A 19,126-nucleotide genomic window follows, 5' to 3' on the forward strand; every position below is an offset into this window, starting at 1 on the left:
CTATTTTAATAAGAATACTTATTAGAAAAGATAGTCTAAGATAGTTAGAAATACTAAAAAGAATTACTATATTATATTTAACTTATTTAAACCAATTTATTAGTTTTTTCTAACTAGTTATATATAAAGTTATATCTATCCTTTACTAGCTCTTTTATTAAAGAAATCTTCCTTTTTACTTGTCATTTATATAAATAGTATACTTAGAGGAATCGTCAAATAGTTAAAGGTAATACTTTCTTCCTAATTATATTAACAAGGGCCTTCCTTGCTATACGTCATTCCTTTTTAATCATTAAAAGGATATATCGCTTTTTCGAAGGCAAAAGAACCTTAGGACAGCCGCTTTAAGGTAGAGACTTAAAAGTATTATAAGAATTCTAGAGTTTAATGGCATGGTAGATGGCCGGTCGAGATACGCTAAACAGGGTTACTAGAGATTGCTCGCTATATCCTATAGATATAAGGCTATAAATAATAACTCAAATATAAGGGCTTAATTCCCTATTACTATGATGGTCAGCCGTTAATTTGGATATAAAATTGTGTAGTTTGGGCTCCATATTGTAGAGCTGTAGGATATAGAAAAGAAGGTTGGGTACGCGTCTCTGTCGTGGAACGCGTTTATGTGGGTGGGGTGGCAGGGGACTTTTGACCCCTGACTGTACCTACTGTGTACACAGTACTCCGTAGTGTACCAATTGATCACTGGGACCGCATTCACGTGAGAGGGCGGACGACCAGATCCACCGCAAAGCAAGGGCTGACGACAGGATGACTGACCGCCAAGTTTTTTAAGCCGGCAGTATTTTCACAACTCCAGACCCCTCGTCCGGCACTGGGACAAGCTCACCGACCAGAACAGCTTCCGATCCGTCCATGACATACCCGGCACTCTGACCACAACAATGGGGAGACGGCCGAATGCGCTCATCTTGCAGTATTTCGAACGAGGTCCGAAACTGCAGGATCAAAGCAATCGCTACCCCCACACCTGCAAAGCGTGAGTTTACCGCTCTTTTGTTCCCCTTGTCACTGGTCGTTGTTCCCACCGCTTGTTCGTGCGAGTCGCTTGTTCGTGCGAGTCGCTTGTTCGTGCGAGTCGCTTGTCCGTGCGAGTCGCTTGTTCGTGCGAGTCGCTTGTTCGTGCGAGTCGCTTGGTCATGGCCATATTGTTAACCGATCCCTCCTCGATTGCAGATGCGGAGAACATTTCCCACGCGGCCGACTCGACAGCCTGACGAGCCATCTGACAAAGAAATGTCCTGCCATTTCCGAGTCGGAACGAGTCAGCGCTCTCCTGGCCCTGTCTGGCATGAGCCATGCGCAGCAGCGCTTTCAACAGAGTCAGCAGGCCCAAGCGCGTGCCCAAACGAACGGGTCGGCGGTTGATTTGCCGATGATGCAGCGCGACTGGACCGCCCTCGGAGTTCTTGCCGAAGTATCGCGACAAATCGATCTGAACGAGAAAAACGACGACCGCGGTCAGCCCAATGGCACTGCCCCCTCTGGCCCCTCGCCGCCCGCTGGGCAGTCTACAGAGCGTTTCGAGCTGCAAGACCAGTTTATTATCGAGAATCCCCCGTTGCACCAGGAGAGTAGCACGTCCCAGCCGCCAAAGTGTACGTCGTCAGTAGAACACAAAGTGGAGGGATGCGCAGATCTGACTCGTATGTAGCTGAGCCCCGGCCGGAAGAGGCAGACCGCGCGCCCACTGCCGAAGAGCGTCTTCAAGAAATTCTACGGGCTGAAGATGCGCAATCATCCGAGTCTGCGAATATCAGCATGGCCGCCGCCGCCACCGCTCGCCTGCATCCTCCGTATCTCGACCCTGAGATACTGGGCGAAGAAGCCGCAGCGGCAGCCGAAGCTGCTACTGCGACTGCTAATGCTGCTGCTGCTGCTGCTGCCGCCGCCGCCGCCGCCGCGGCTGCGGTCAACACCCTTCCGGTCGCGGATATGAGCGGGACAGAGGAGTCTGCCCCGGGCCCAAGCACTCCTGGGATGGCAGCTCCGGCGATGCCAACACCAAGCGCGCCACCGCCTTGGGGCGAGATCACATATGCGACTGATACTTTCCAGACCCCCGTTACACATAACAGTCCCATGCAAACTACATCAGCCACTCCTGGCAAGGGAGTCTTCCGCCTCGACGGCGGCCCGAATGGTGCCAAGTCTCGCCACTCAAGGGCCCGGTTCAATGCGACGAGAAGAAAAGAAGTCCAAGAGGTCCGGAAGATTGGCGCCTGCATTCGGTGCCGAGTCCTCAGAAAGACCTGCTCTCAAGGCTCACCCTGTGATACCTGCCGAAAAGTCTTGTCTCCCCGAGTATGGCGCTCCGGATGCGTCCGCACAAGATTCTCGGAGCAGTTAGACCTGTACTCTGCAGGCGTTCAAATTGTGCTTGCCCAAGCGAGAGTCAATTCCATCAAACAATCCATGAACCTTGGCAGCCACGGTGTTGTGATTGAGGCCTCACACTTCCCCGAATGCGGCCCTCGTCTCCAGCTTCAAGTGCTGCAGCGCGACCCCGACCGGGACGCCGAGGGGAAACCTATCGATCCGAGTATCGTGGACGACAGGACGTCGACTTATCCCATTGTCATGCTCGATAATGACAACCAGGATGTCCCAGCCAAGGTTGAGGCGTACATGCGCGAGATCTTGCCCGAAATGATTCAGCGAGAGCCTTCTCACTTCATGCAAGTCACGCTGCAAACCGCAGCCGACGTCGCCAGCAAGACAAACGACGAACTGCTCAAGAAGTCGCTTGAGCTCTGGGGCCTTGTAGAGATATTGGACCGTGAGCGCCAGTGGACCATCAGCGCCAAAACCTGGGCCGAAGACGCCCCGGCCAGGACGATCAAGGAAGACACGGATGGGGAGCTCTTCAATACGATCTGCCTCCAGCTCGCTGCCGCAGCCGAGAGGAAGGCCGCATCCACCAGCAAGACGCTCCTCACCGGTATGCAGCGCGTCCTGCAAGACAGCAAGGTCAAGATCGATTTCAACATGTACTTTGCCGTCCTGATTCTCTTAAACTGCGTCGAGAAGTCCAGCTGGGCCTTCAAAGCCTGGGAGCAGGAAAACTTGCGGCACCTGTGGCCGCTCGAAAAGGAGCCCGTCAGCTTCGCGCAGCAGGGTTATGTCATCGCTAACCTTCTGCATATGCTCCTGGGCATTCGCAAGGCGCTTCCCCGGACGACGCGCCGCGAGGTCGACGGGAAGTTAGTCACCGAAGAGGAGAACCCGGCAATCCGTGAGTACTTTGAGGCCATCAACCTCGACTGTAAGTCCCTTTTTCTGTTATCGGCCAATTCATCTCTTGCAATGTCTCTGACTGGTCCTGATTGCAGTTGCCAATGTCAAGGCAAAGCAAGAGCGCCCTACCTTTTCGCCCACCGATTCCCGCTCGTTCGAGCTCCTCTTCTGCTCGACTCTTCTTCTACCTCACTCGGACCCTTGATGGTTTCCGCCCCCGTTGGCAACGATCTGGGGAACCCAAATGTTTGTTTTTTTTTTTCTGTATGCTTCGATTCTGGTCGTGTGCCGGCCGAGCGCGATGCTCGCCTGTGATGGCTCACGACTTATGACTGACTACGCCATGTACGACTAGCCATGAGGTTTTCCGGCGCCGGATGGCCTTGAGGTGCAGTAACAATTGGCTTTGACTAATGACATGATGCGCTCTTCGCCTTCCAAGTGACAGGTTGAGCGGGCAGTGTTGGTTGGCAATTTGTCGGGAACACACTCTGTCTGGAGCATAGAGGGATACGACTTCCCATCTTTTTTCGTGATAGAATCAATACCCCGGTGCGGACTCGGACACCAATCGTCTGATACAACGGTCCGGCATCCGAACAGGAAAATAAAATTGTGTTTAACGACGGACCGTCCCGTCCATGATAGTGTGTTGTTGCATGCAAACCCCGCTTCAACCAACGCACCCAGCCCCCCAGCCCCAGGAAAAAAAGATCAGACCACCCGATTGCTCCTCACACTCCCGCCCGTATCCCTTCTCTCTAATCCCGCTCCGGAACCGGGACCTGGCCCGGCCCCCCCACCACCGCCACCACCAGTGGCGGCGGCTGCCCCCGCCGCCGATCTCTTCGGCCTCCTAAAGCAAGCAAACTCGCCCTTGCTCGCCTCCCGCAGCCTCTTCAAGACGGCCCGCATCTCGGGCAGCTCGGCCTGCAGGCGGGCGCGCGCGTCGTTGTCGGTGCGGCCGTCGAGCTCCTGGTAGATGGCGCTCTGCAGCTCCGAGGCGCGGTCCGTGGTGTAGTGGCTCAGCGTCTGGGCGACGAACTCGACGTCGAGCGTGGCCTGCATGAGGGCCTCGAGGTGGTAGCGCGGGCGCGTCTTGAAGGCCTCGAACAGCTCGCGCGAGGCCTGCTCGAGCAGGTACGAGAGGATCTCGGTCGTCAGCGAGGCGGCCGTCGTGGACACCTGCGTGTGCACGAGGACGAGGCCGAGCAGGGCCTCGTAGACGTAAGGACGCACCGAGCGCGGCTTCGCCCCCGGCGGCGGGGACCAGTCCGGCGAGGAGACGCCCGCGCGGATGATGCGGCGGAGGTTTTCGATGGATGGGCGGGTGTAGGACTGGAAGAGGCGGGCGTCGATCTGGCTGAGAACGTCGCGGATCGTTTTGGTCTCGTCGGTGAGCTTGACGGAGAAGGCGTTTTCGAATTGGGTGTTGAGGGACGGGACCACGGTTGAGCGCAGGGCCTGGAGATTGCTCAGAGTTAGGAGCATGCGGACGTTCTATAGGTGGACGGGTGGTCAGCTGTCGGCCCTGCTTGGTGGGAGAGTGAAGCACAGAGAGAGAGAGAGGAGGCGGGGACGGGGAGCCGTGGAGGAGAGTGACTTACTCTATCGCCTGCGTCTATCGTGCCTCCGCCTAGCGTCGACGCTGAAGGCTGTGAGACTGCTGGGTTGCTCACCAAGACGTTACCATCAACCTCTACTGTCCACTCGTCGTCGGCTTTCTTGGGGAAGCGTTCGGCGTTCTCGACCATTCCGCTCAGGGCTTTGTAGAGTGTGGTTACGTATTGGCTGCGCACCATCTGTAGCAGTTTTGTCGGCGGGGGGGTGACAATATCCCCGGCCCCCGGCTTTGACATGGCGTCGGATATGTAGAGGATCTTTTGCATGCCGCTGAGGAGGGCGCCCTCAAAGGCGGCGAAACTAGCCGGCATCCTGGTCACGTCCCGGCTGTCCGGCGACCGGTTCCAGTCTTCCACGTACTTGATGTTCTCGGCGTCCCTGTTCCATGCCGCGCAGAGTGCCGTCACGCATCTCTCCCTGGCGATACCAACGAGCGTTCGCACCTTCTCAACCTCGGCAGCATCTCCGCTGCTAACGGGAGAGATGGAGGCCATGTCCGAAGCACCACTCCCTACAAGTGCTAACATCTTGGAGAGAAAATGCACTCCGCTGAGTGAATTAGACCAGGGCGGCCAGAACGCAAACTTCTCCCAGGGCTCGCCTCTCTTGGGCGATGGGGGAGGTGGATTACTGGGGTCAAGATTAAAGCGAGGATCTCGCGGCGTCAGCGATCCTGATGCTGAGGCGGCGCCGGGAGTCCCTGGAGACTGCGGTGGCATTGGGGAGAAGAGCAACGAGATATCCTCCGGCGGGGGGCCGGCAAAAAACATGAGGACGTGATCTCGGATCATGCTGACCAGTTCCACAGTGCCCTTTTGAAGATCCGAAGCACCCTGCTGTGAAAGCCGGTGGTGAGGCTCGGACTCTCCGTGATAGCCAAGAGGCATGCTCTTCTGCGTCTTGCCATCGATGAAGCCCTGGACGGTTTGCCAGAACTCGAGCACCTCGCCCAGGATGCCCTGAGGAGCGAGCAAGCTGTTCAAGAAACTGACGTTCATCTCCCAGAGTTCAATGACGTCGGGCGAATCGAAGGATTTTGACATCACCTCGACAGTCTGCCTCCCGAGTGTCCGCATATGGGATGCGATCGTTTCTGGCTTCGGGTTCTCGGCGTTTGCCAGTCGCCGACGCAGGATCTCAATCTCCACCTTGGATCGTTCAGCCGTGGATTGAATCTTGCTCTTCAGGTAGTCGTAACGACTCAAGAGCCAGACCCAGATGGGGTTGTCCTCGACGCCGAGCTCCAGGAGGAGGGTAATGAGCTCCATGTGTTGGTCGCCCCCGTGTTGCCCCGGGGTGTCAGCCTTGGCCACGTTGTAGGGAGAGATGAGCCTGCGCCAGATGTCCCGCTTGAGGACCTGGATCTGCTCCTCGACATCGTGCCACATCCGCGCTGCCAAAAGAATCCGGTACAGTTGGTCATCGGTAGGCTGCGCCGACTTGAGCTCGTCGGCGAGTTGTTTTGCCTCATCTGCGAACTTCCTCGCTCTGGTGTACTCCTCGACCAGAGTCTCGTAATCCTTGCGCTTGATGCTGTCGGCTATTGCTGCGCTCGTCTCGACATAGTCCTTGTATTGGTCAAGAGAGGAGGCAACCGTTTTGAGGTGTTCCTCCTTCTCCCTACCGCCCAACGCAGGGCCCCATACCTCTTCTGCCTTCGCCGAAACGTCTAGAAGCGGCGCTTTCACACCCAGCACACCGTACTCGCTCTCCTTTACGAGCGCATTTTTCTTGCGAGGGTCCGTCGCAGGTGAATGCGGGCCAGCCAGGGGCGGCGGACCGCTGGTACTTCGAAGGCTGTTCCTGCTAGCATGACGGGAGTGGCCCCTGGCGCGCGGAGGGTTGGGATCGGCGCCACGATACTTCATCTCCTTGTAGACATTGTCGATGGTCGCTTTGGCGCGGACGAAGCGCTCAAAGTTGGACTCGACAAGAACCTTGAGCGACGCCGACTTTTGATCGATCGACTTGGAGAGGACATCCAGCCCGTTGATCAAGGACTGCGTATCGGCTGTGGCATGCATCTGAGAGAGAAACAGGGCGGGGGAGAAGGTCGTCGAGGAGAGGAGGAACCGGTTGCCTGCCGGGAGAGCAAAGGGTCAGTTTCGCTTGTCAACGCCTAGCCACTCACTTGCCACAGCTAAGACTCACGAAGCCTCACGTCATCCTGCAGCGGGACCCCCATATGTTTCAATGTCCGTACCACGCTGTCGGTAGTGCCCAGGGGATCTGGTTCGTCCCTTTGCACCAGGTTGCCCACGCCGTTGCCCGAGTTCTCGGAGCCCGGGACAACGCTGCTTCTATTGCCCACGGCTCGCTCGAGGGCCTGATACCTCGACTTCCTCCTGTTTGCCTTTTTCTTGGCGGCCTCATCTTCAGAACCATCGCTCTCATTGTCCTTTTCGGCCGGCCATTGGACGGGGTTGAGCGTCGAGACCTGGTAGAAGTCGAGGACCGTCCGCTCGAGATCGGCCATGGCGGGTATCGCCGTGGCGTGATATCATACACCGTGGGTATCAATCTGAATTACCCAAGATTGTGCGCTCAGGTAGCCCCTATCATCACCTCCGCAAGCTGGCCTGTATCGTTTGTCGCGGGTCTTGCTGTCGAGTTGGATGAACAAGGGGATAAGGTTGGAGTGGGGCTACTAGTATCTTCACAGTGGTTGGCCGCGGCGGTTGTATCAGGTAACTATGCGGATTTACCATCCACTTTCAGCACAAAGCTGTTCACCGCCCGCAGGAACCTTGCACGTGGAAAGGATACTGCCGCAGTATCAAGGCGGTGAAAGGGGCCGGGCGGGCGAGGGGTATCAAGTGGGCCTGCCCGCTCTGTTCCGGACACTAATCCGTACACTAACGTTACGGAGTAGTGCCCTACGTAATGGCACCCTTCGGCGGCGAGCTCGGTTTTATTGCCACCGACGGCGACCGACGCACAATCCTTGCTCTGCACGGGCCACTGCCGTTGTCCCGGAGTGTATCCGTAACCAAATCCTGCATCATGTGGGTTCCATGTTGGCTTGCAGCGAATTCAGAGAGTTTTTATCTCCACGTCTGTCGGCAGCCAAAAACATTCTTCCTCTTTGCAGACCAGGTGGTTGTACCGCGACGCTCTAGCCCGCCCAATTTTTTTCTTCAACCACCCCCGCTATTCACACACACGATCCCAGGATATCTGCTTAACATGCTAGCCCTCCGCTCGATTGCTGCCCCGGTGCAGCGCCAATGCTGGCGTGCAGCTCCCCGCGCCGCCGTTACCCTTTCGCTGCAGGTGTGCTATACAGCTTCACCAGCTCCAAACTGTCTTCTCCCTTCCCTCTTTGGCTAACATCAAAAATCTACAGAACCAGAGGCTGTACTCGTCGCAAGATCGTGTCGCCAAGTTCAACGGACAGAAGGATGCGCAGGTAGGCAGCTCTCCGACTGGGCGAAAGTGCAATGCGCCGTCCGTTGCGAACCGTTGGCTTGGCATATGAAAATCACTCAAACACCATGGTCCAGCAAACGCTCCACGAGATAAACCATGCAGCTAATACCCCTCTGTAGGGCCGCTACACCGTCAGCTTGATTGAGGGTGACGGCATTGGCCCCGAAATTGCCGTTGCTGTCAAGGACATCTTCGCTGCCGCCAAGGTCTGTCGCCCAACTTCCGCTCGCCCGGCGTCTCTACACGGCTTATCTCACGAAGTTCTGACACAACGAGACAGACCCCCATCGTCTGGGAGCCCATCAACGTCGACCCAATTCTCAAGGATGGCAAGACCGCGATCCCCGATGCTGCCATTGAGAGCATCAAGAAGAACAAGATCGCCCTGAAGGGTCCCCTTGCTGTACGTGCACTGAAATCAAAGATCCCGTTGGGGTGGCCAGTATCTGATGGCGGTTCCAGACTCCCATTGGCAAGGGTCACGTCTCTCTCAACCTTACCCTCCGCCGCACCTTCAACCTTTTCGCCAACCTGCGGCCCTGCCGGTCGGTTGCCGGCTACAAGACCCCCTACGACAATGTTGACACGGTCCTGATCCGCGAGAACACCGAAGGCGAGTACTCCGGTATTGAGCATGTCGTGGTGGATGGCGTCGTCCAGAGCATTAAGCTCATCACCCGCGAGGCCAGCGAGCGTGTGCTGCGGTTCGCCTTCCAGCACGCGCGTGCCATTGGCCGCAAGAAGGTCCGCGTCGTGCACAAGGCCACCATCATGAAGATGAGCGACGGCCTGTTCCTCTCTGTCGGCAACCAGGTTGCCAAGGAGTTCCCGGACATCGAGTTCGACGCTGAGCTGCTCGACAACACCTGCCTGAAGATGACGACCGACCCTGTGCCGTACAACGACAAGGTCCTGGTTATGCCCAACCTCTACGGCGACATTCTGTCCGACATGTGCGCCGGCTTGATTGGTGGTCTGGGTCTGACGCCCTCTGGCAACATTGGTGACGAGTGCTCCATCTTCGAGGCCGTCCACGGCTCCGCCCCTGATATCGCTGGCAAGGGTCTCGCCAACCCCACCGCCCTCCTCCTCAGCTCTTTGATGATGTTGAGGCACATGGGCCTGAACGAGTATGCGGACCGGATTGAGAAGGCGACGTTTGATACTCTGGCTGAGGGCAAGGTTCTGACCGGCGACTTGGGCGGAAAGGCCAAGACGCACGAGTATGCGGCGGCCATCATCGAGAAGCTATGATATCCCTCTATAGACTGTACTAGTACTGCGGCCAATGTTTGATTAGCATCTTGGCTGGTTGTTAACGATGACGATTGTAATGACCTCTTCAAATTCCATTGTGGGCATGCCCGATCGCGAAGGAACCGTACCTTAGACCCACTCGACTGAAGAAGAGTTCCAAAAGGGTGCCAGCCGGCAAACGGAAGAATCCAAACAAGAGGAGGGTTATGGGCGTCAGTTCGGGCTAACAAATGCGACTGCTGCGCATCCTCGAGCTGGACACCTTGCTGAGAAGGCAGGCCAAGCAGGTGGGCTATCATATTGTACAGATTGCTCGCGCGAGGTACAGTCAATTGAATGTGAGGGCGGGATGCTTAAATGAAATATAAAAAGGAGAAGAAAAATGAAAGGAGAGAGGAGTGGTAGGTAAGAACTAAACAGAGGAAAGATGGAAGATAAACCATGGAAGCCTCCAATTATTGTTTCATGAGACAATTCATGGTTCCTTACTTGTACTAGGCATATCAGGTTAGATTGCACATTGCATGCACGCGGGACCTGCACTTTTAGTTGAGCATCCCCAGAGATGCACTTCTGCAGTAAGATCCCGAAGTCGATGTTCCGTCCCTGTCAAAACAAGTCGGGCCGAGCACATAAGGATAAGGCACGGTCCGTTCGGCCATTTAACTCCGAAAGCCCCAGGCAGCGAAAAGTGTAGGATCGCTGGGCGGCGCCTGTAGTGTGAATTTGCAGGATGAGCGGGGATCGAGAAGCAACTCCTCCGAGAGCCAAGTTTCCCCGTCCCCCCAGGATCTCTTGGCTGACACCGCCATCCAGTGTTCAAAGCGCACATCGCTACTATCGTCGCCTCGCTTTGATGTCGGAATGCCGACGTGGAGAGGAGCATAATCCGGCGTCCGCTCTCAATACTTGCCAGCATAAAGGACCGAACCTGAAGTCTCACCTTCATGATGGATGGCAACCTTGGTTGTACCGCATGAGGTATGTAATCCCAACCTGATCCCCCGCGCAAGCCCAAGGGAAGCCTGGTCCACTGAGTTCACTGGGAACTGGTTTGGAAACCGGACAGAAACCGCGCATGGTTGGAATGCATCGGACCCGTCTCGGCTGCTGCGGAATACCTCCCCGTGTGCCGTCAGTCCCCCGCGAGGATTCTCCAGAGGCCAGTTACTTACCGTCCTCGCGTAAATGCTCGACGCCAGATCAAGAAGGCACAAGCGGGGAGGAACGGTGAAGAATTGCGGGGAGACTGAACGGAGTCGCACACGGTGAACGTGAAATTAAAATAAAGATGAATCGCGGAAGGTAGGATACACGTGTTCTCCATTCCCGCTTCACACGGGATGTTCCTGAATACGTGCAGCTCAGGGTGGCTCTCCCGCGGGGGAGTACTCGGAGGTCACGTCTTACGAGCAGTGCTGGGCTTCGTGCCGTCGGCCAGCGAGTGGAGCAGGGGGTCGGATATAATAGGTTGAGGAGCGAATCGAGGCTTGCCATTGACCACAAGTCAACATTGATGTTCAACATCTGCCAAGATCTGTATGTCTCTGCCGCGTCAGCATCCTCATATATAACGGCGGTGCGAACAAGCCTGGAGCTCGGGATCTGTGGGCGTTTCCGTTCCACCCGAGCTAGATATTGGAGAACTAAGATGGTGTCAACAAATATGAGATGTACTGTAATCCGTACAATCGACAGGTGCCGTCCAGGCGACGCCGCTGAAGAAAATCTGGGCCACACCGCTACTCGCACGGTCGTACAATGTGTACCTGCCATGTATGTATGTATGTACATACTAGTCCGTACGTACGTGCAGTACTGTATGTACGGAATGCTTAACAAAAATCAGGTAACGTTAGTTGGTTGCTTAGAAGAGCGGTTGACTACCAGCCACTTACCAAACCGAGAAGGAAGCAGCCATGCGATTGGCTAAAATCGCAACCCTGGGGTTAGTTGGAGCAAGGGAGCCGCGAAAGACAAAAAGTTTCTGGGGTTCCACATCGAGTTACCCACCTTTCCATCCATTGTATCCATTAGTTAGCGAGTATGCATAATTGGGAAATTCATCACGCACACAACCCAAGCAACGACCACGTTGCACAGCAGACGATGCCGGCGAGACCGCATCACAAAACGCCCTTCCCACGCCACAAAGAGAAAAGAGAAAATCACTCATGGCTTTTGCCCAGCTCGTTGCTGCGTACTTGTACGAAGTAATCCGTACACTAGATGCCATAGCCTTGTCGATCCTGCACAAGCGAGATGCATCGGCGGGGCGTTGAGCGCGGGGAATGTTGTCCGTTTTGTCCACCGAAGCCAAGCCCGATAGCGAATTGGACGGCTACACTACGCCCGCGCTCCCCGTGTAGCCGCTCCCCAAGCACGAGGACAGCTTCGCGGCGCGCGAATGGAGCAGCGTGGTCGCGGTGGCGTCCTCCAACGGGCTCGCTCTCTCGCCTTGTAGTGTAGTGTAGGCGTGGGAGGTTTCTAGAAGCACTCGTCATCTCCCGCAATCCGGGAGTTAGCATGGAAACCCCGGGCATGGTTGGTTGTGGCTTGCCCGCTGTTTCCGCCCTACGCTAACTGCAAGTGCATGCCCTCCCTCGCTCTGGAGGTTGTCACTGGAACGTGGAACTAAAAACCCCAAACTGACTTGCCCTGCAAGTGCACTGGGGATGTCTTTGGACCCTTGGGCAGGCGTGGCCTTCTCGTGGCTTCTCTCTCACGCGCGTGGCTCCGAGGCGTGTCTCGCCCGAGAAGCAAGCTGATGGGGAGAATTGGTCTCAGGCGAGCAGTTTTGGCTTCTGGGACCCGCTCGATCCAGGTACACTACCCGAAACGCAGAGTGCCGGGGAAACGCGGGCTATCGAGTGTGGCCCATACCAACGTCTGTTCAAGGCCGCCTCTTGTTGCACGCTCCCCAACACCCATTGGTTAGAGTTTCAGGTGGGCAGAGTTGCAACGTCAAGGGTGCCAGGGTTCGCGAGAGGGCGCGGGCGGCGTGCTCACAAATGGCTCACGGCCGATTATCTCACTAGTAGGATAGGACGGCGCTTTCCAGACGCACGAGGCCCATCGCTCCCTGCGGCCGGCCCACACCTGCCGTGCCCATTCAGAAGAGTGGGCCCCATCTCCTGCGCTGTGTTCCGGAGTGACACCGGCGTTGGAAATTGCCCTGAAGGCGGTCGATCCGGATTACCATCGTCGTGCTGTGGTCCCCACGGCTGGGGGTCACATTGTGTATATAACCTCCCCCAGTTCTCTTTCCCCCAGCCCCCATCTCGAACCTCCTCCGACCGCTCCTTCTCTACGCGTCCCTTCCTTCAGTCTCGCGTCGCCTTCCACAGTGACGAACGATCTCCTTCACTGCTTACGAGCCGTCCCTGAGATCTCGAACCACACATCAGCACACAACTTGTCAAAATGCCTGCCAGCCACTCCGAACAACTCAGGGCCGTCATTGAGAACAAAGGCCTCAAGTTCCACCTCAAGGCCGGGAACGCCAAGTGGGAGTGCACTATCTACGACCGCAACACACAGTAAGACTACCCACTTCCTTCTCTCTCGTAATGCCCTATCCCTATCAGGAGACTAAATCAACTCGCAGTGAGAAGCGCAAGGCAGAGCGCACCAATTCCTCCTCGTCCGTCTCGACGACCGGGCCAAGCTCGTCGCCCAGCTCGAGCACCAAGTCGCACTAAACCGTCATCACACCTTACAAAATTCGTTGAATCGTTGAAGAGAGGCTATCACTCCGTTGAGTTGACCTCTTCGCAGTGAGGGCAGAACGACACACAAGCCAACGGGTTCTTGTTTGCCCTCATTATTTTTCTTGGCTCTGTTCTTTGCGCATAATACCCAACCGGTACGGAGTATGGCACACATTATTTTTGAACCCTGAGAACAAGGGGGGAATGGAGTTTGGGATTGCGGATGAGACGGATCGGGCGGCTGAGGGATTGGTGGGGGAGAGCTCGGTGACGGGATCCGGGTAATCAGATGCACCCCACCGGACTGTGGACCCTGACGAGAGGGATTCCCCCCCGCAAAGCGCTCTGACTTTCGCGAGACCCCGAATCCGAGCCGCTATGGCGCTCTCTCTCCACGTCCGCACGACCGCCTGGCCTCGTTTCTCCCTTTTCCAACCTGACCTTTCCGGCGTTTTCAGGGCGGTTGGGCAAAACTTGGGGGATCTCGGGAGTTGTCATCAAACATCAGTCATGTTTTTATGGGCGTTACGACGGGGCTTGTTTCATCGAGACTGGAAGGGACGATGTCATCCATTGGCAGCTAAAATAGAATGTTTCGTTTAATCCTCGCTCCGGGGGGTCACAGAGCCTTGCAAACGACAGACATGCAAGGTGGAAACGCCCAGAAAGCTTGTTTTTTTTTTCGTCGTTGGGATGGTGTGGTGGGTAGACAAAGTAGTGGCAAGCTGAGATGCGGCGCGCAGCGTGTGGCAACGTACACATACATAGTCCGTACATGGCGCGTCTCCAATTCGGACACCTGCAGCTCCGCGGACCGTCGGAGGATGGGGATGTTCGATCACAAAGGAGTGTACTGCGTACTGCATAAAGCGCTCTTCGGCGTCCGGCCTTGCTTGGTGGCTGGCTGACTGGCTCGAGAGCGAGTGGCGACGAGAGGAGGGAGGGAGGGGGGAAGGAGAGGTCGGGTTGGTGGTGTCCGTTGCCCTCGTGGCAGCGGAAGACGCGGCACTCGCAAGCTCCCCCTCTCCTTTATCAGACACCCCACGTATCCGGCGATGTGGACACCCAACTGTTGTGGAGTGGGGCTCGCGTCCGGTTTGGGAGAGTTGAGGCTAGCACGCGAGTTCGTCTCTTCGGACCGGCTTTTTCGGCCTCGCTTCGATGCCGTGGCCCCGTTCTCTCATGACAGAGCGGGTCACGTAAGGAGATCAGGGGCTTTTCGTTAATAAGGATGAACCCTCGCGCTGGTGGTCGGCAGGTCGAACATCCGACGGCCGAGGCTGTAACGGGAGTTTTGATATCGCAGATAGCTGCATACTAGTTATCGTCACCTTGCTCAAGCTGGAAAATGGGCCCGGACTATCAATGTTCTAGCCTTGTGTCCTTGTGTTCGAGGTGCTGTACACGCAGGCAAGTCGTCTTCTACATACTCAACATTTTGTTGTCGGATCACGGACCACATGTGGCGGTGCGAGGGTGGATAAGGAGCCAGCCACATGAGGCGTCCAGTCTCAGTACCCAACGCTACACAGTAGTTATGTGTGGAGTGCGACTTGGTGCCCTGTTGGTTGAGCATGGAGTTCACGAGTCGGAGAAGTATCAAGGTTGGATCTTTGGACAAAGGACTCGGATTAAAAAAAAACAATTGGTAGGAACGAGCGCACAATTCCAACGCCTCTTCTCAAAGGTTGATCAATTCGTTGCCGAGTCATGGCGGCCTCGACGATCATAAACAACCCGACCGTGCTCCCCTAACCCTGGAAAAGCCTTCTTCCAACGTGCCACAAGAATCCTCGAGAACAAAAGTAGGGGGTTTGTTCATCCTAGAAGCCTAGGTGATGAATCGAGTGGATGGCAGTTCCACAAGCCTAGCGTAGGGCTGGAGCTGAGTGCCACAGCAGTATGCGGTTTTAGCTCCAAAAGTGGTCTCCACCGGGTCGTCATAGAGTTGTTCGTCTGTCCCATTGCTGGGCATCACCACTGCCTGAATTACGCGTATAACAATTTAAGACCCTGTCGCCCTTGCTTCATTCGTGCGCCTTCAGCAAAAAGGAAAAAGCCCCGGATTGACCATGTGCCAATGCTAAGTTCTATTATATAAAGTAGCCAAGAATGGAGGGGCTATCAGCCAGCGTTCCGCCTTGCCCGCCGCCTGGCTCTTGAGCTACGTAAGCTCCCAGTCCGGGGTGGTGCCTTCTTGAACAACGCTTAAAGAAGGAACCGGTCATCCCCCTCTTCCAGCACATTTTCCCCTGCACACTTCCCCGCCCATTTACCTATCCTTGGGCTGTCAATCCAGCAGCAAGGTCAGACGCCCAAGGGGCTCTTAACAATGCCAGTCCCCGTTGCGGCCAAAGGTGAGTACGGAACAAATTGGAGGAGATCGGCCTGTTATTCCCATGTACACTCCTTGTCTTGCCCCTGCCCCGCATGAGGTTGCGAGTGTCGATGCCCAGCGTGCTGAAGTGGCGAGGCCCCGTGGACGACCACGCAATCACTCCCTAAGCTTTCCTGTTTGCCCCAACAATGTTGGGCGCACGGGTTCGTGCTTAGTTTCAATTCGCTGTGCCTTCGTCAAAACAGGTCGGCGGCGCTCTCGACATTATCCCGAGCCAACCGACTGACAACAACCTCGACCCCTCTCCCCCTTCTCTTTATCACTTGCACACTCGCGACGCATGCCGAGGATGCCTCCTGCTAACCGTGCGACTCTCGCATCAGTCGGCGTTGTCGCCGCTTCGGTAGCCGTCGCGGCCGCCATTGCCATCTACGAGATACCAGAAGTCCGCCGCGCCGCCGAAGACCTCCGCCGCCGCATCGCCATCGCCCTTCATTCGCTTGGCGAAAACCTCGATCCCAGCAGCCGACAGCCCAGCTTTAACCGCCCAGAAGACGCCGAGGGCTTCTATCAATCCCACGATGTCGACGCCGACGAGGAGACGAGGAGGCGGCAACGGGAAGAGCTAATGTACTGGAACATGCGTCGGGAGGAGCAGCGGCAGCGAGAACGCCAAGCAAGTGAACAGCGGTCACGCGGCTCGACCTTTGACGATTTCCTCCGGCCCGATCGGGCGGGCGACAGCGGAACACTGGTCTACAACACCGGCGCCAATGCCTGGGATGCAGAGCCCTCCAACGCCCTCCGCCGCCGAGGCAATGCCGAGGGCGTTCGCGGTCTCAACGCCGCGATGCTCTCCAGCCCCTTCAGCGACGAACACGGAATCGAGCTGCAGCACCGCACCGAATTTTCGCCGCCGGCGCGCCCCGAAGCCATGTCGGACATTTACAGCGCCACGCCGAGGGTGCAGTCTCCCGTCGTAGCCCCTGCCCCTCCAGTGCCCGTTCAGCCTCAGCCTCAACCCGCTCCGGCTCCCAACGATGTCCTCTTCGACTTTGGAACCCACGACGCCCCCAGCGAGTATGCCACGGCCGCGAGCGAGGCCCAGTCCGAGCGAGCCGCCACCCCGACCGCCACCACCTCGCGGAGCATGACCCTCGAGCGCGAGCTGGCCGAGGACGAGTACATGACGGCCGGGCAAGACGACCGCGCCGCCGCCGACGCGTACGCGTCCATCCAGGCGTGGGCGCGCAACTCGGCCAACACGGGCTTCTACTCGCCCCTGCCGTCCACCCCGACGGCGCCATTCTCGGAGCCCGAGGTCATCAGCGACGGACAGCTCACTCCGACCGATTCGGAGTCGGTGGCCGGCTCGGGCGTCAACGTCGGCCACGATGCCGTCTCGGTCACCGAGGGCCGTGATCTCGATGTCATGAGCGAGTCGGACGAGGGCATACCCACCCCGGGTAGCTGGTCCGAGGTTGGGAGCGTGATCAGCGAGGGTGAGAGTGCTGCCAGGGCATAGGATTCCTTCCCTTTTTTTTCACTCCTCTTCTTCTTCTTCTCTTTCTTATATTTGGTGATTTTCTGGGCTTGTGGGGGGATATATATATATATAGGCCCGGCCGTTTCCACCGGCTTCCTTGGCGTTTGTGCGACACGGCGTTAACGGATGGATGAGATGGGTTCCGGGTACCGAGGCGCATGGGAATGCATCTTTGGTTTGGCAGGACGCGATGGCCATGAATCACTCGCTGCTCGCTATTGCCGCGATCAGGGGCGCTTCAAACGTCGTCCTGGGGTTTTCACACGAATATCGAATATTTTTTGGATATGTATCTAAGCTCCCCAAGGCAAAGGTAAACGCCGTCCCATATGGGCTCGATCAACTCTATCATTCCCCGCTCTCTCTCGTCTAGTTGTCGGTTCGTACGGTCACTCGCCGTCCTCGTCACCGCCTTCTTCGCTCTTGACATAGTCACCATAGAGCTCCTCCACAGACTGCCCGAAGAGCTCCGGCCAAAAGGTCTCACCCGCGTACTTTCTGTGGCGAAGCTTGTCGTTGAGCCGGCGGATGGTGCCCTCGCCGAAGCGCTCCTCGAGGTACTGCAGGAAGTAGGCCGTGTGCTGGTAACCTCTGTCCCAATCTATACAAACACAGATAACAGAAGAAAGAGGTTAGCTGCTGATGCCGGACATGATGTGCATGCAAATGTTTTTCTCCGATGAGGAGAACCGAGGAGGAAGTAAAAAATAAAAATAAAAAAAATATGAATATATGGTTGAAATCGGGAGATAAGGAGACAGTAAAGGGGGTCGGCTGGCCAATAACAGCAGCAGCAGCATACCTCCGGTCGTCTCCTTCTTCCAGTGCGGCGGGCCGAGATCGCAGTTCAGCCTCACCCAGTCGGCCACGCCCTCGATCAGCCCGCCGGGACAGGTCCCCTGGGCATTCCACTGGTAGCAGTGGACCAGTTCGTGGGTGAGCACGCCCGCGATCTCGTCGGCCAGCCGAGAGGGCGGGCTGATGGAGTCGATGTACGCGAGGGAGAAGTGGATCTCCTTGTGGTCTTTGTCGAGGGCGGTCTGTGTACTTGTGGCGTGTTTTTGTGTTTTTTTGCACGACGCATGTTTAGTAAAGTTTAATACCCCCCGGCTTAAGAAAAACTTTGTCTAGGGCTGATCGAGACTTTGGTGGGCGGACAGGAAAAGGAGAATGAAGGGGAGGGAGGGGAGGACACGGTACCCCTGTTGTATATGCCACTCCGCCCATGTCACGCAGGATGAGGGTCACAGATCGGGTTGGCGGGACCGTGGTGTTTGGGTGGTCGGAGGGAGATCTATAGAGTAGCCTCAGGACGTTGTTGACGGCCGTGGATAGCACAGTGGCCGAGTTCACCGCGCCGAGGAACTTGGCGGCCCCGGGGTGGTTGAGATCCTGGATCTTTAGGCGGAGTTTGGCCTGTGGAAATGGCTGCCTGTCGGAGGTCGCCGGTTCGGTTGCGGGGTCCGGATCCAGTCCGGTGGTGTCCCCTTTCCGATCCGGCAGTGATACCGGGGACGGCGTCCCAGCCACGGGACCGGTGTTTGTGGCTGATGTTGTGACGGCGGCGGCGGCGGCGGCGGTTGAAGAGCGAGCATGGCCGCTGTCTTGTTCCTTCAAAGTCATGGTGCCGGATCCAAACCCGAACCGAACCAAGAGATGCGATCCAAATGAGCAAGTTAAATTTAGTTAGCGGTTTTCCGAAAAAAAATGCAGAGTAGACAATGACCTCTCGGAGAGTTCGAGTCGATCTGAAGCTTCGAGGGACGATTCAATTGCCAGGCAAAGACGTGACACGGGAGCGTATGTTGGCCGTGTTGTGATTGTGCGCAACTACGACAGCAAAGCCTAATGCTTGACCTCAAAACTGACCACAAATTTCTCCATGAACGCCTGTTGGAGGGGCCCCAATTCCCCCGTCGGTCTCACTCTCATCGCATCGCGGGGCAACACGACGGGAGTTGC

General features: G+C 56.6%; 6 protein-coding genes across 6 annotated transcripts; 4 read left to right on the top strand and 2 right to left on the bottom strand.

Annotated features, from left to right (window-relative positions):
• Positions 1-827: 827 nt before the first annotated feature.
• Positions 828-3,775, top strand: MYCTH_2298809 (uncharacterized protein). The gene is made up of 5 exons (XM_003660407.1): positions 828-1,003; positions 1,201-1,622; positions 1,679-3,289; positions 3,357-3,507; positions 3,617-3,775. Exons 1-4 carry the CDS (start codon positions 909-911, stop codon positions 3,464-3,466), a joined length of 2,238 nt encoding a protein of 745 aa, XP_003660455.1. The 5' UTR covers positions 828-908; the 3' UTR covers positions 3,467-3,507; positions 3,617-3,775.
• Positions 3,776-7,582, bottom strand: MYCTH_2298813 (uncharacterized protein). The gene is made up of 3 exons (XM_003660408.1): positions 7,036-7,582; positions 4,869-6,964; positions 3,776-4,761 (listed from the first exon to the last, which is right to left on the bottom strand). The coding sequence occupies exons 1-3, from the start codon at positions 7,358-7,360 to the stop codon at positions 3,976-3,978; spliced, it is 3,207 nt and encodes a 1,068-aa protein (XP_003660456.1). The 5' UTR covers positions 7,361-7,582; the 3' UTR covers positions 3,776-3,975.
• A 391-nt stretch (positions 7,583-7,973) lies between these two features.
• MYCTH_2132657 (uncharacterized protein) lies at positions 7,974-9,925 on the top strand. The gene is made up of 5 exons (XM_003660409.1): positions 7,974-8,157; positions 8,231-8,293; positions 8,433-8,519; positions 8,594-8,716; positions 8,776-9,925. The coding sequence occupies exons 1-5, from the start codon at positions 8,071-8,073 to the stop codon at positions 9,565-9,567; spliced, it is 1,152 nt and encodes a 383-aa protein (XP_003660457.1). The 5' UTR covers positions 7,974-8,070; the 3' UTR covers positions 9,568-9,925.
• A 2,966-nt stretch (positions 9,926-12,891) lies between these two features.
• Positions 12,892-13,888, top strand: MYCTH_86076 (uncharacterized protein). Its single transcript, XM_003660410.1, has 2 exons — positions 12,892-13,109; positions 13,178-13,888. Exons 1-2 carry the CDS (start codon positions 12,994-12,996, stop codon positions 13,269-13,271), a joined length of 210 nt encoding a protein of 69 aa, XP_003660458.1. The 5' UTR covers positions 12,892-12,993; the 3' UTR covers positions 13,272-13,888.
• Positions 13,889-15,448: 1,560 nt separating this feature from the next.
• MYCTH_2298820 (uncharacterized protein) lies at positions 15,449-17,318 on the top strand. The gene is made up of 2 exons (XM_003660411.1): positions 15,449-15,637; positions 16,002-17,318. Exons 1-2 carry the CDS (start codon positions 15,613-15,615, stop codon positions 17,141-17,143), a joined length of 1,167 nt encoding a protein of 388 aa, XP_003660459.1. The 5' UTR covers positions 15,449-15,612; the 3' UTR covers positions 17,144-17,318.
• Positions 17,319-17,457: 139 nt separating this feature from the next.
• Positions 17,458-19,083, bottom strand: MYCTH_2298824 (uncharacterized protein). Its single transcript, XM_003660412.1, has 3 exons — positions 18,365-19,083; positions 17,967-18,204; positions 17,458-17,765 (listed from the first exon to the last, which is right to left on the bottom strand). The coding sequence occupies exons 1-3, from the start codon at positions 18,785-18,787 to the stop codon at positions 17,554-17,556; spliced, it is 873 nt and encodes a 290-aa protein (XP_003660460.1). The 5' UTR covers positions 18,788-19,083; the 3' UTR covers positions 17,458-17,553.
• Between the last annotated feature and the right edge of the window lie 43 nt (positions 19,084-19,126).

This window comes from Thermothelomyces thermophilus, chromosome 1, assembly GCF_000226095.1.
Source record: "Thermothelomyces thermophilus ATCC 42464 chromosome 1, complete sequence".
In the NCBI taxonomy this organism is placed as follows: domain Eukaryota; kingdom Fungi; phylum Ascomycota; class Sordariomycetes; order Sordariales; family Chaetomiaceae; genus Thermothelomyces; species Thermothelomyces thermophilus.

What these genes read in the sequence shown, in the direction of transcription:
- MYCTH_2298809 (XM_003660407.1), top strand. Translation starts at nt 909, where the DNA reads ATGGGGAGACGGCCGAATGCGCTCATCTTGCAGTATTTCGAACGAGGT. An exon ending in TACCCCCACACCTGCAAAGC is followed by an intron (nt 1,004 to 1,200) that starts GTGAGTTTACCG and finishes CCTCGATTGCAG; the next exon opens with ATGCGGAGAACATTTCCCAC. An exon ending in CACGTCCCAGCCGCCAAAGT is followed by an intron (nt 1,623 to 1,678) that starts GTACGTCGTCAG and finishes ACTCGTATGTAG; the next exon opens with CTGAGCCCCGGCCGGAAGAG.
- MYCTH_2298813 (XM_003660408.1), bottom strand. Translation starts at nt 7,360, where the DNA reads ATGGCCGATCTCGAGCGGACGGTCCTCGACTTCTACCAGGTCTCGACG. An exon ending in GCAGGATGACGTGAGGCTTC is followed by an intron (nt 6,965 to 7,035) that starts GTGAGTCTTAGC and finishes CTCTCCCGGCAG; the next exon opens with GCAACCGGTTCCTCCTCTCC. An exon ending in CGATAGACGCAGGCGATAGA is followed by an intron (nt 4,762 to 4,868) that starts GTAAGTCACTCT and finishes GTCCACCTATAG; the next exon opens with AACGTCCGCATGCTCCTAAC.
- MYCTH_2132657 (XM_003660409.1), top strand. Translation starts at nt 8,071, where the DNA reads ATGCTAGCCCTCCGCTCGATTGCTGCCCCGGTGCAGCGCCAATGCTGG. An exon ending in CCGTTACCCTTTCGCTGCAG is followed by an intron (nt 8,158 to 8,230) that starts GTGTGCTATACA and finishes AAAAATCTACAG; the next exon opens with AACCAGAGGCTGTACTCGTC. An exon ending in ACGGACAGAAGGATGCGCAG is followed by an intron (nt 8,294 to 8,432) that starts GTAGGCAGCTCT and finishes ACCCCTCTGTAG; the next exon opens with GGCCGCTACACCGTCAGCTT.
- MYCTH_86076 (XM_003660410.1), top strand. Translation starts at nt 12,994, where the DNA reads ATGCCTGCCAGCCACTCCGAACAACTCAGGGCCGTCATTGAGAACAAA. An exon ending in ATCTACGACCGCAACACACA is followed by an intron (nt 13,110 to 13,177) that starts GTAAGACTACCC and finishes ATCAACTCGCAG; the next exon opens with TGAGAAGCGCAAGGCAGAGC.
- MYCTH_2298820 (XM_003660411.1), top strand. Translation starts at nt 15,613, where the DNA reads ATGCCAGTCCCCGTTGCGGCCAAAG. An exon ending in AGTCCCCGTTGCGGCCAAAG is followed by an intron (nt 15,638 to 16,001) that starts GTGAGTACGGAA and finishes CTCTCGCATCAG; the next exon opens with TCGGCGTTGTCGCCGCTTCG.
- MYCTH_2298824 (XM_003660412.1), bottom strand. Translation starts at nt 18,787, where the DNA reads ATGACTTTGAAGGAACAAGACAGCGGCCATGCTCGCTCTTCAACCGCC. An exon ending in GAGTGGCATATACAACAGGG is followed by an intron (nt 18,205 to 18,364) that starts GTACCGTGTCCT and finishes ACAAGTACACAG; the next exon opens with ACCGCCCTCGACAAAGACCA. An exon ending in GAAGAAGGAGACGACCGGAG is followed by an intron (nt 17,766 to 17,966) that starts GTATGCTGCTGC and finishes GTGTTTGTATAG; the next exon opens with ATTGGGACAGAGGTTACCAG.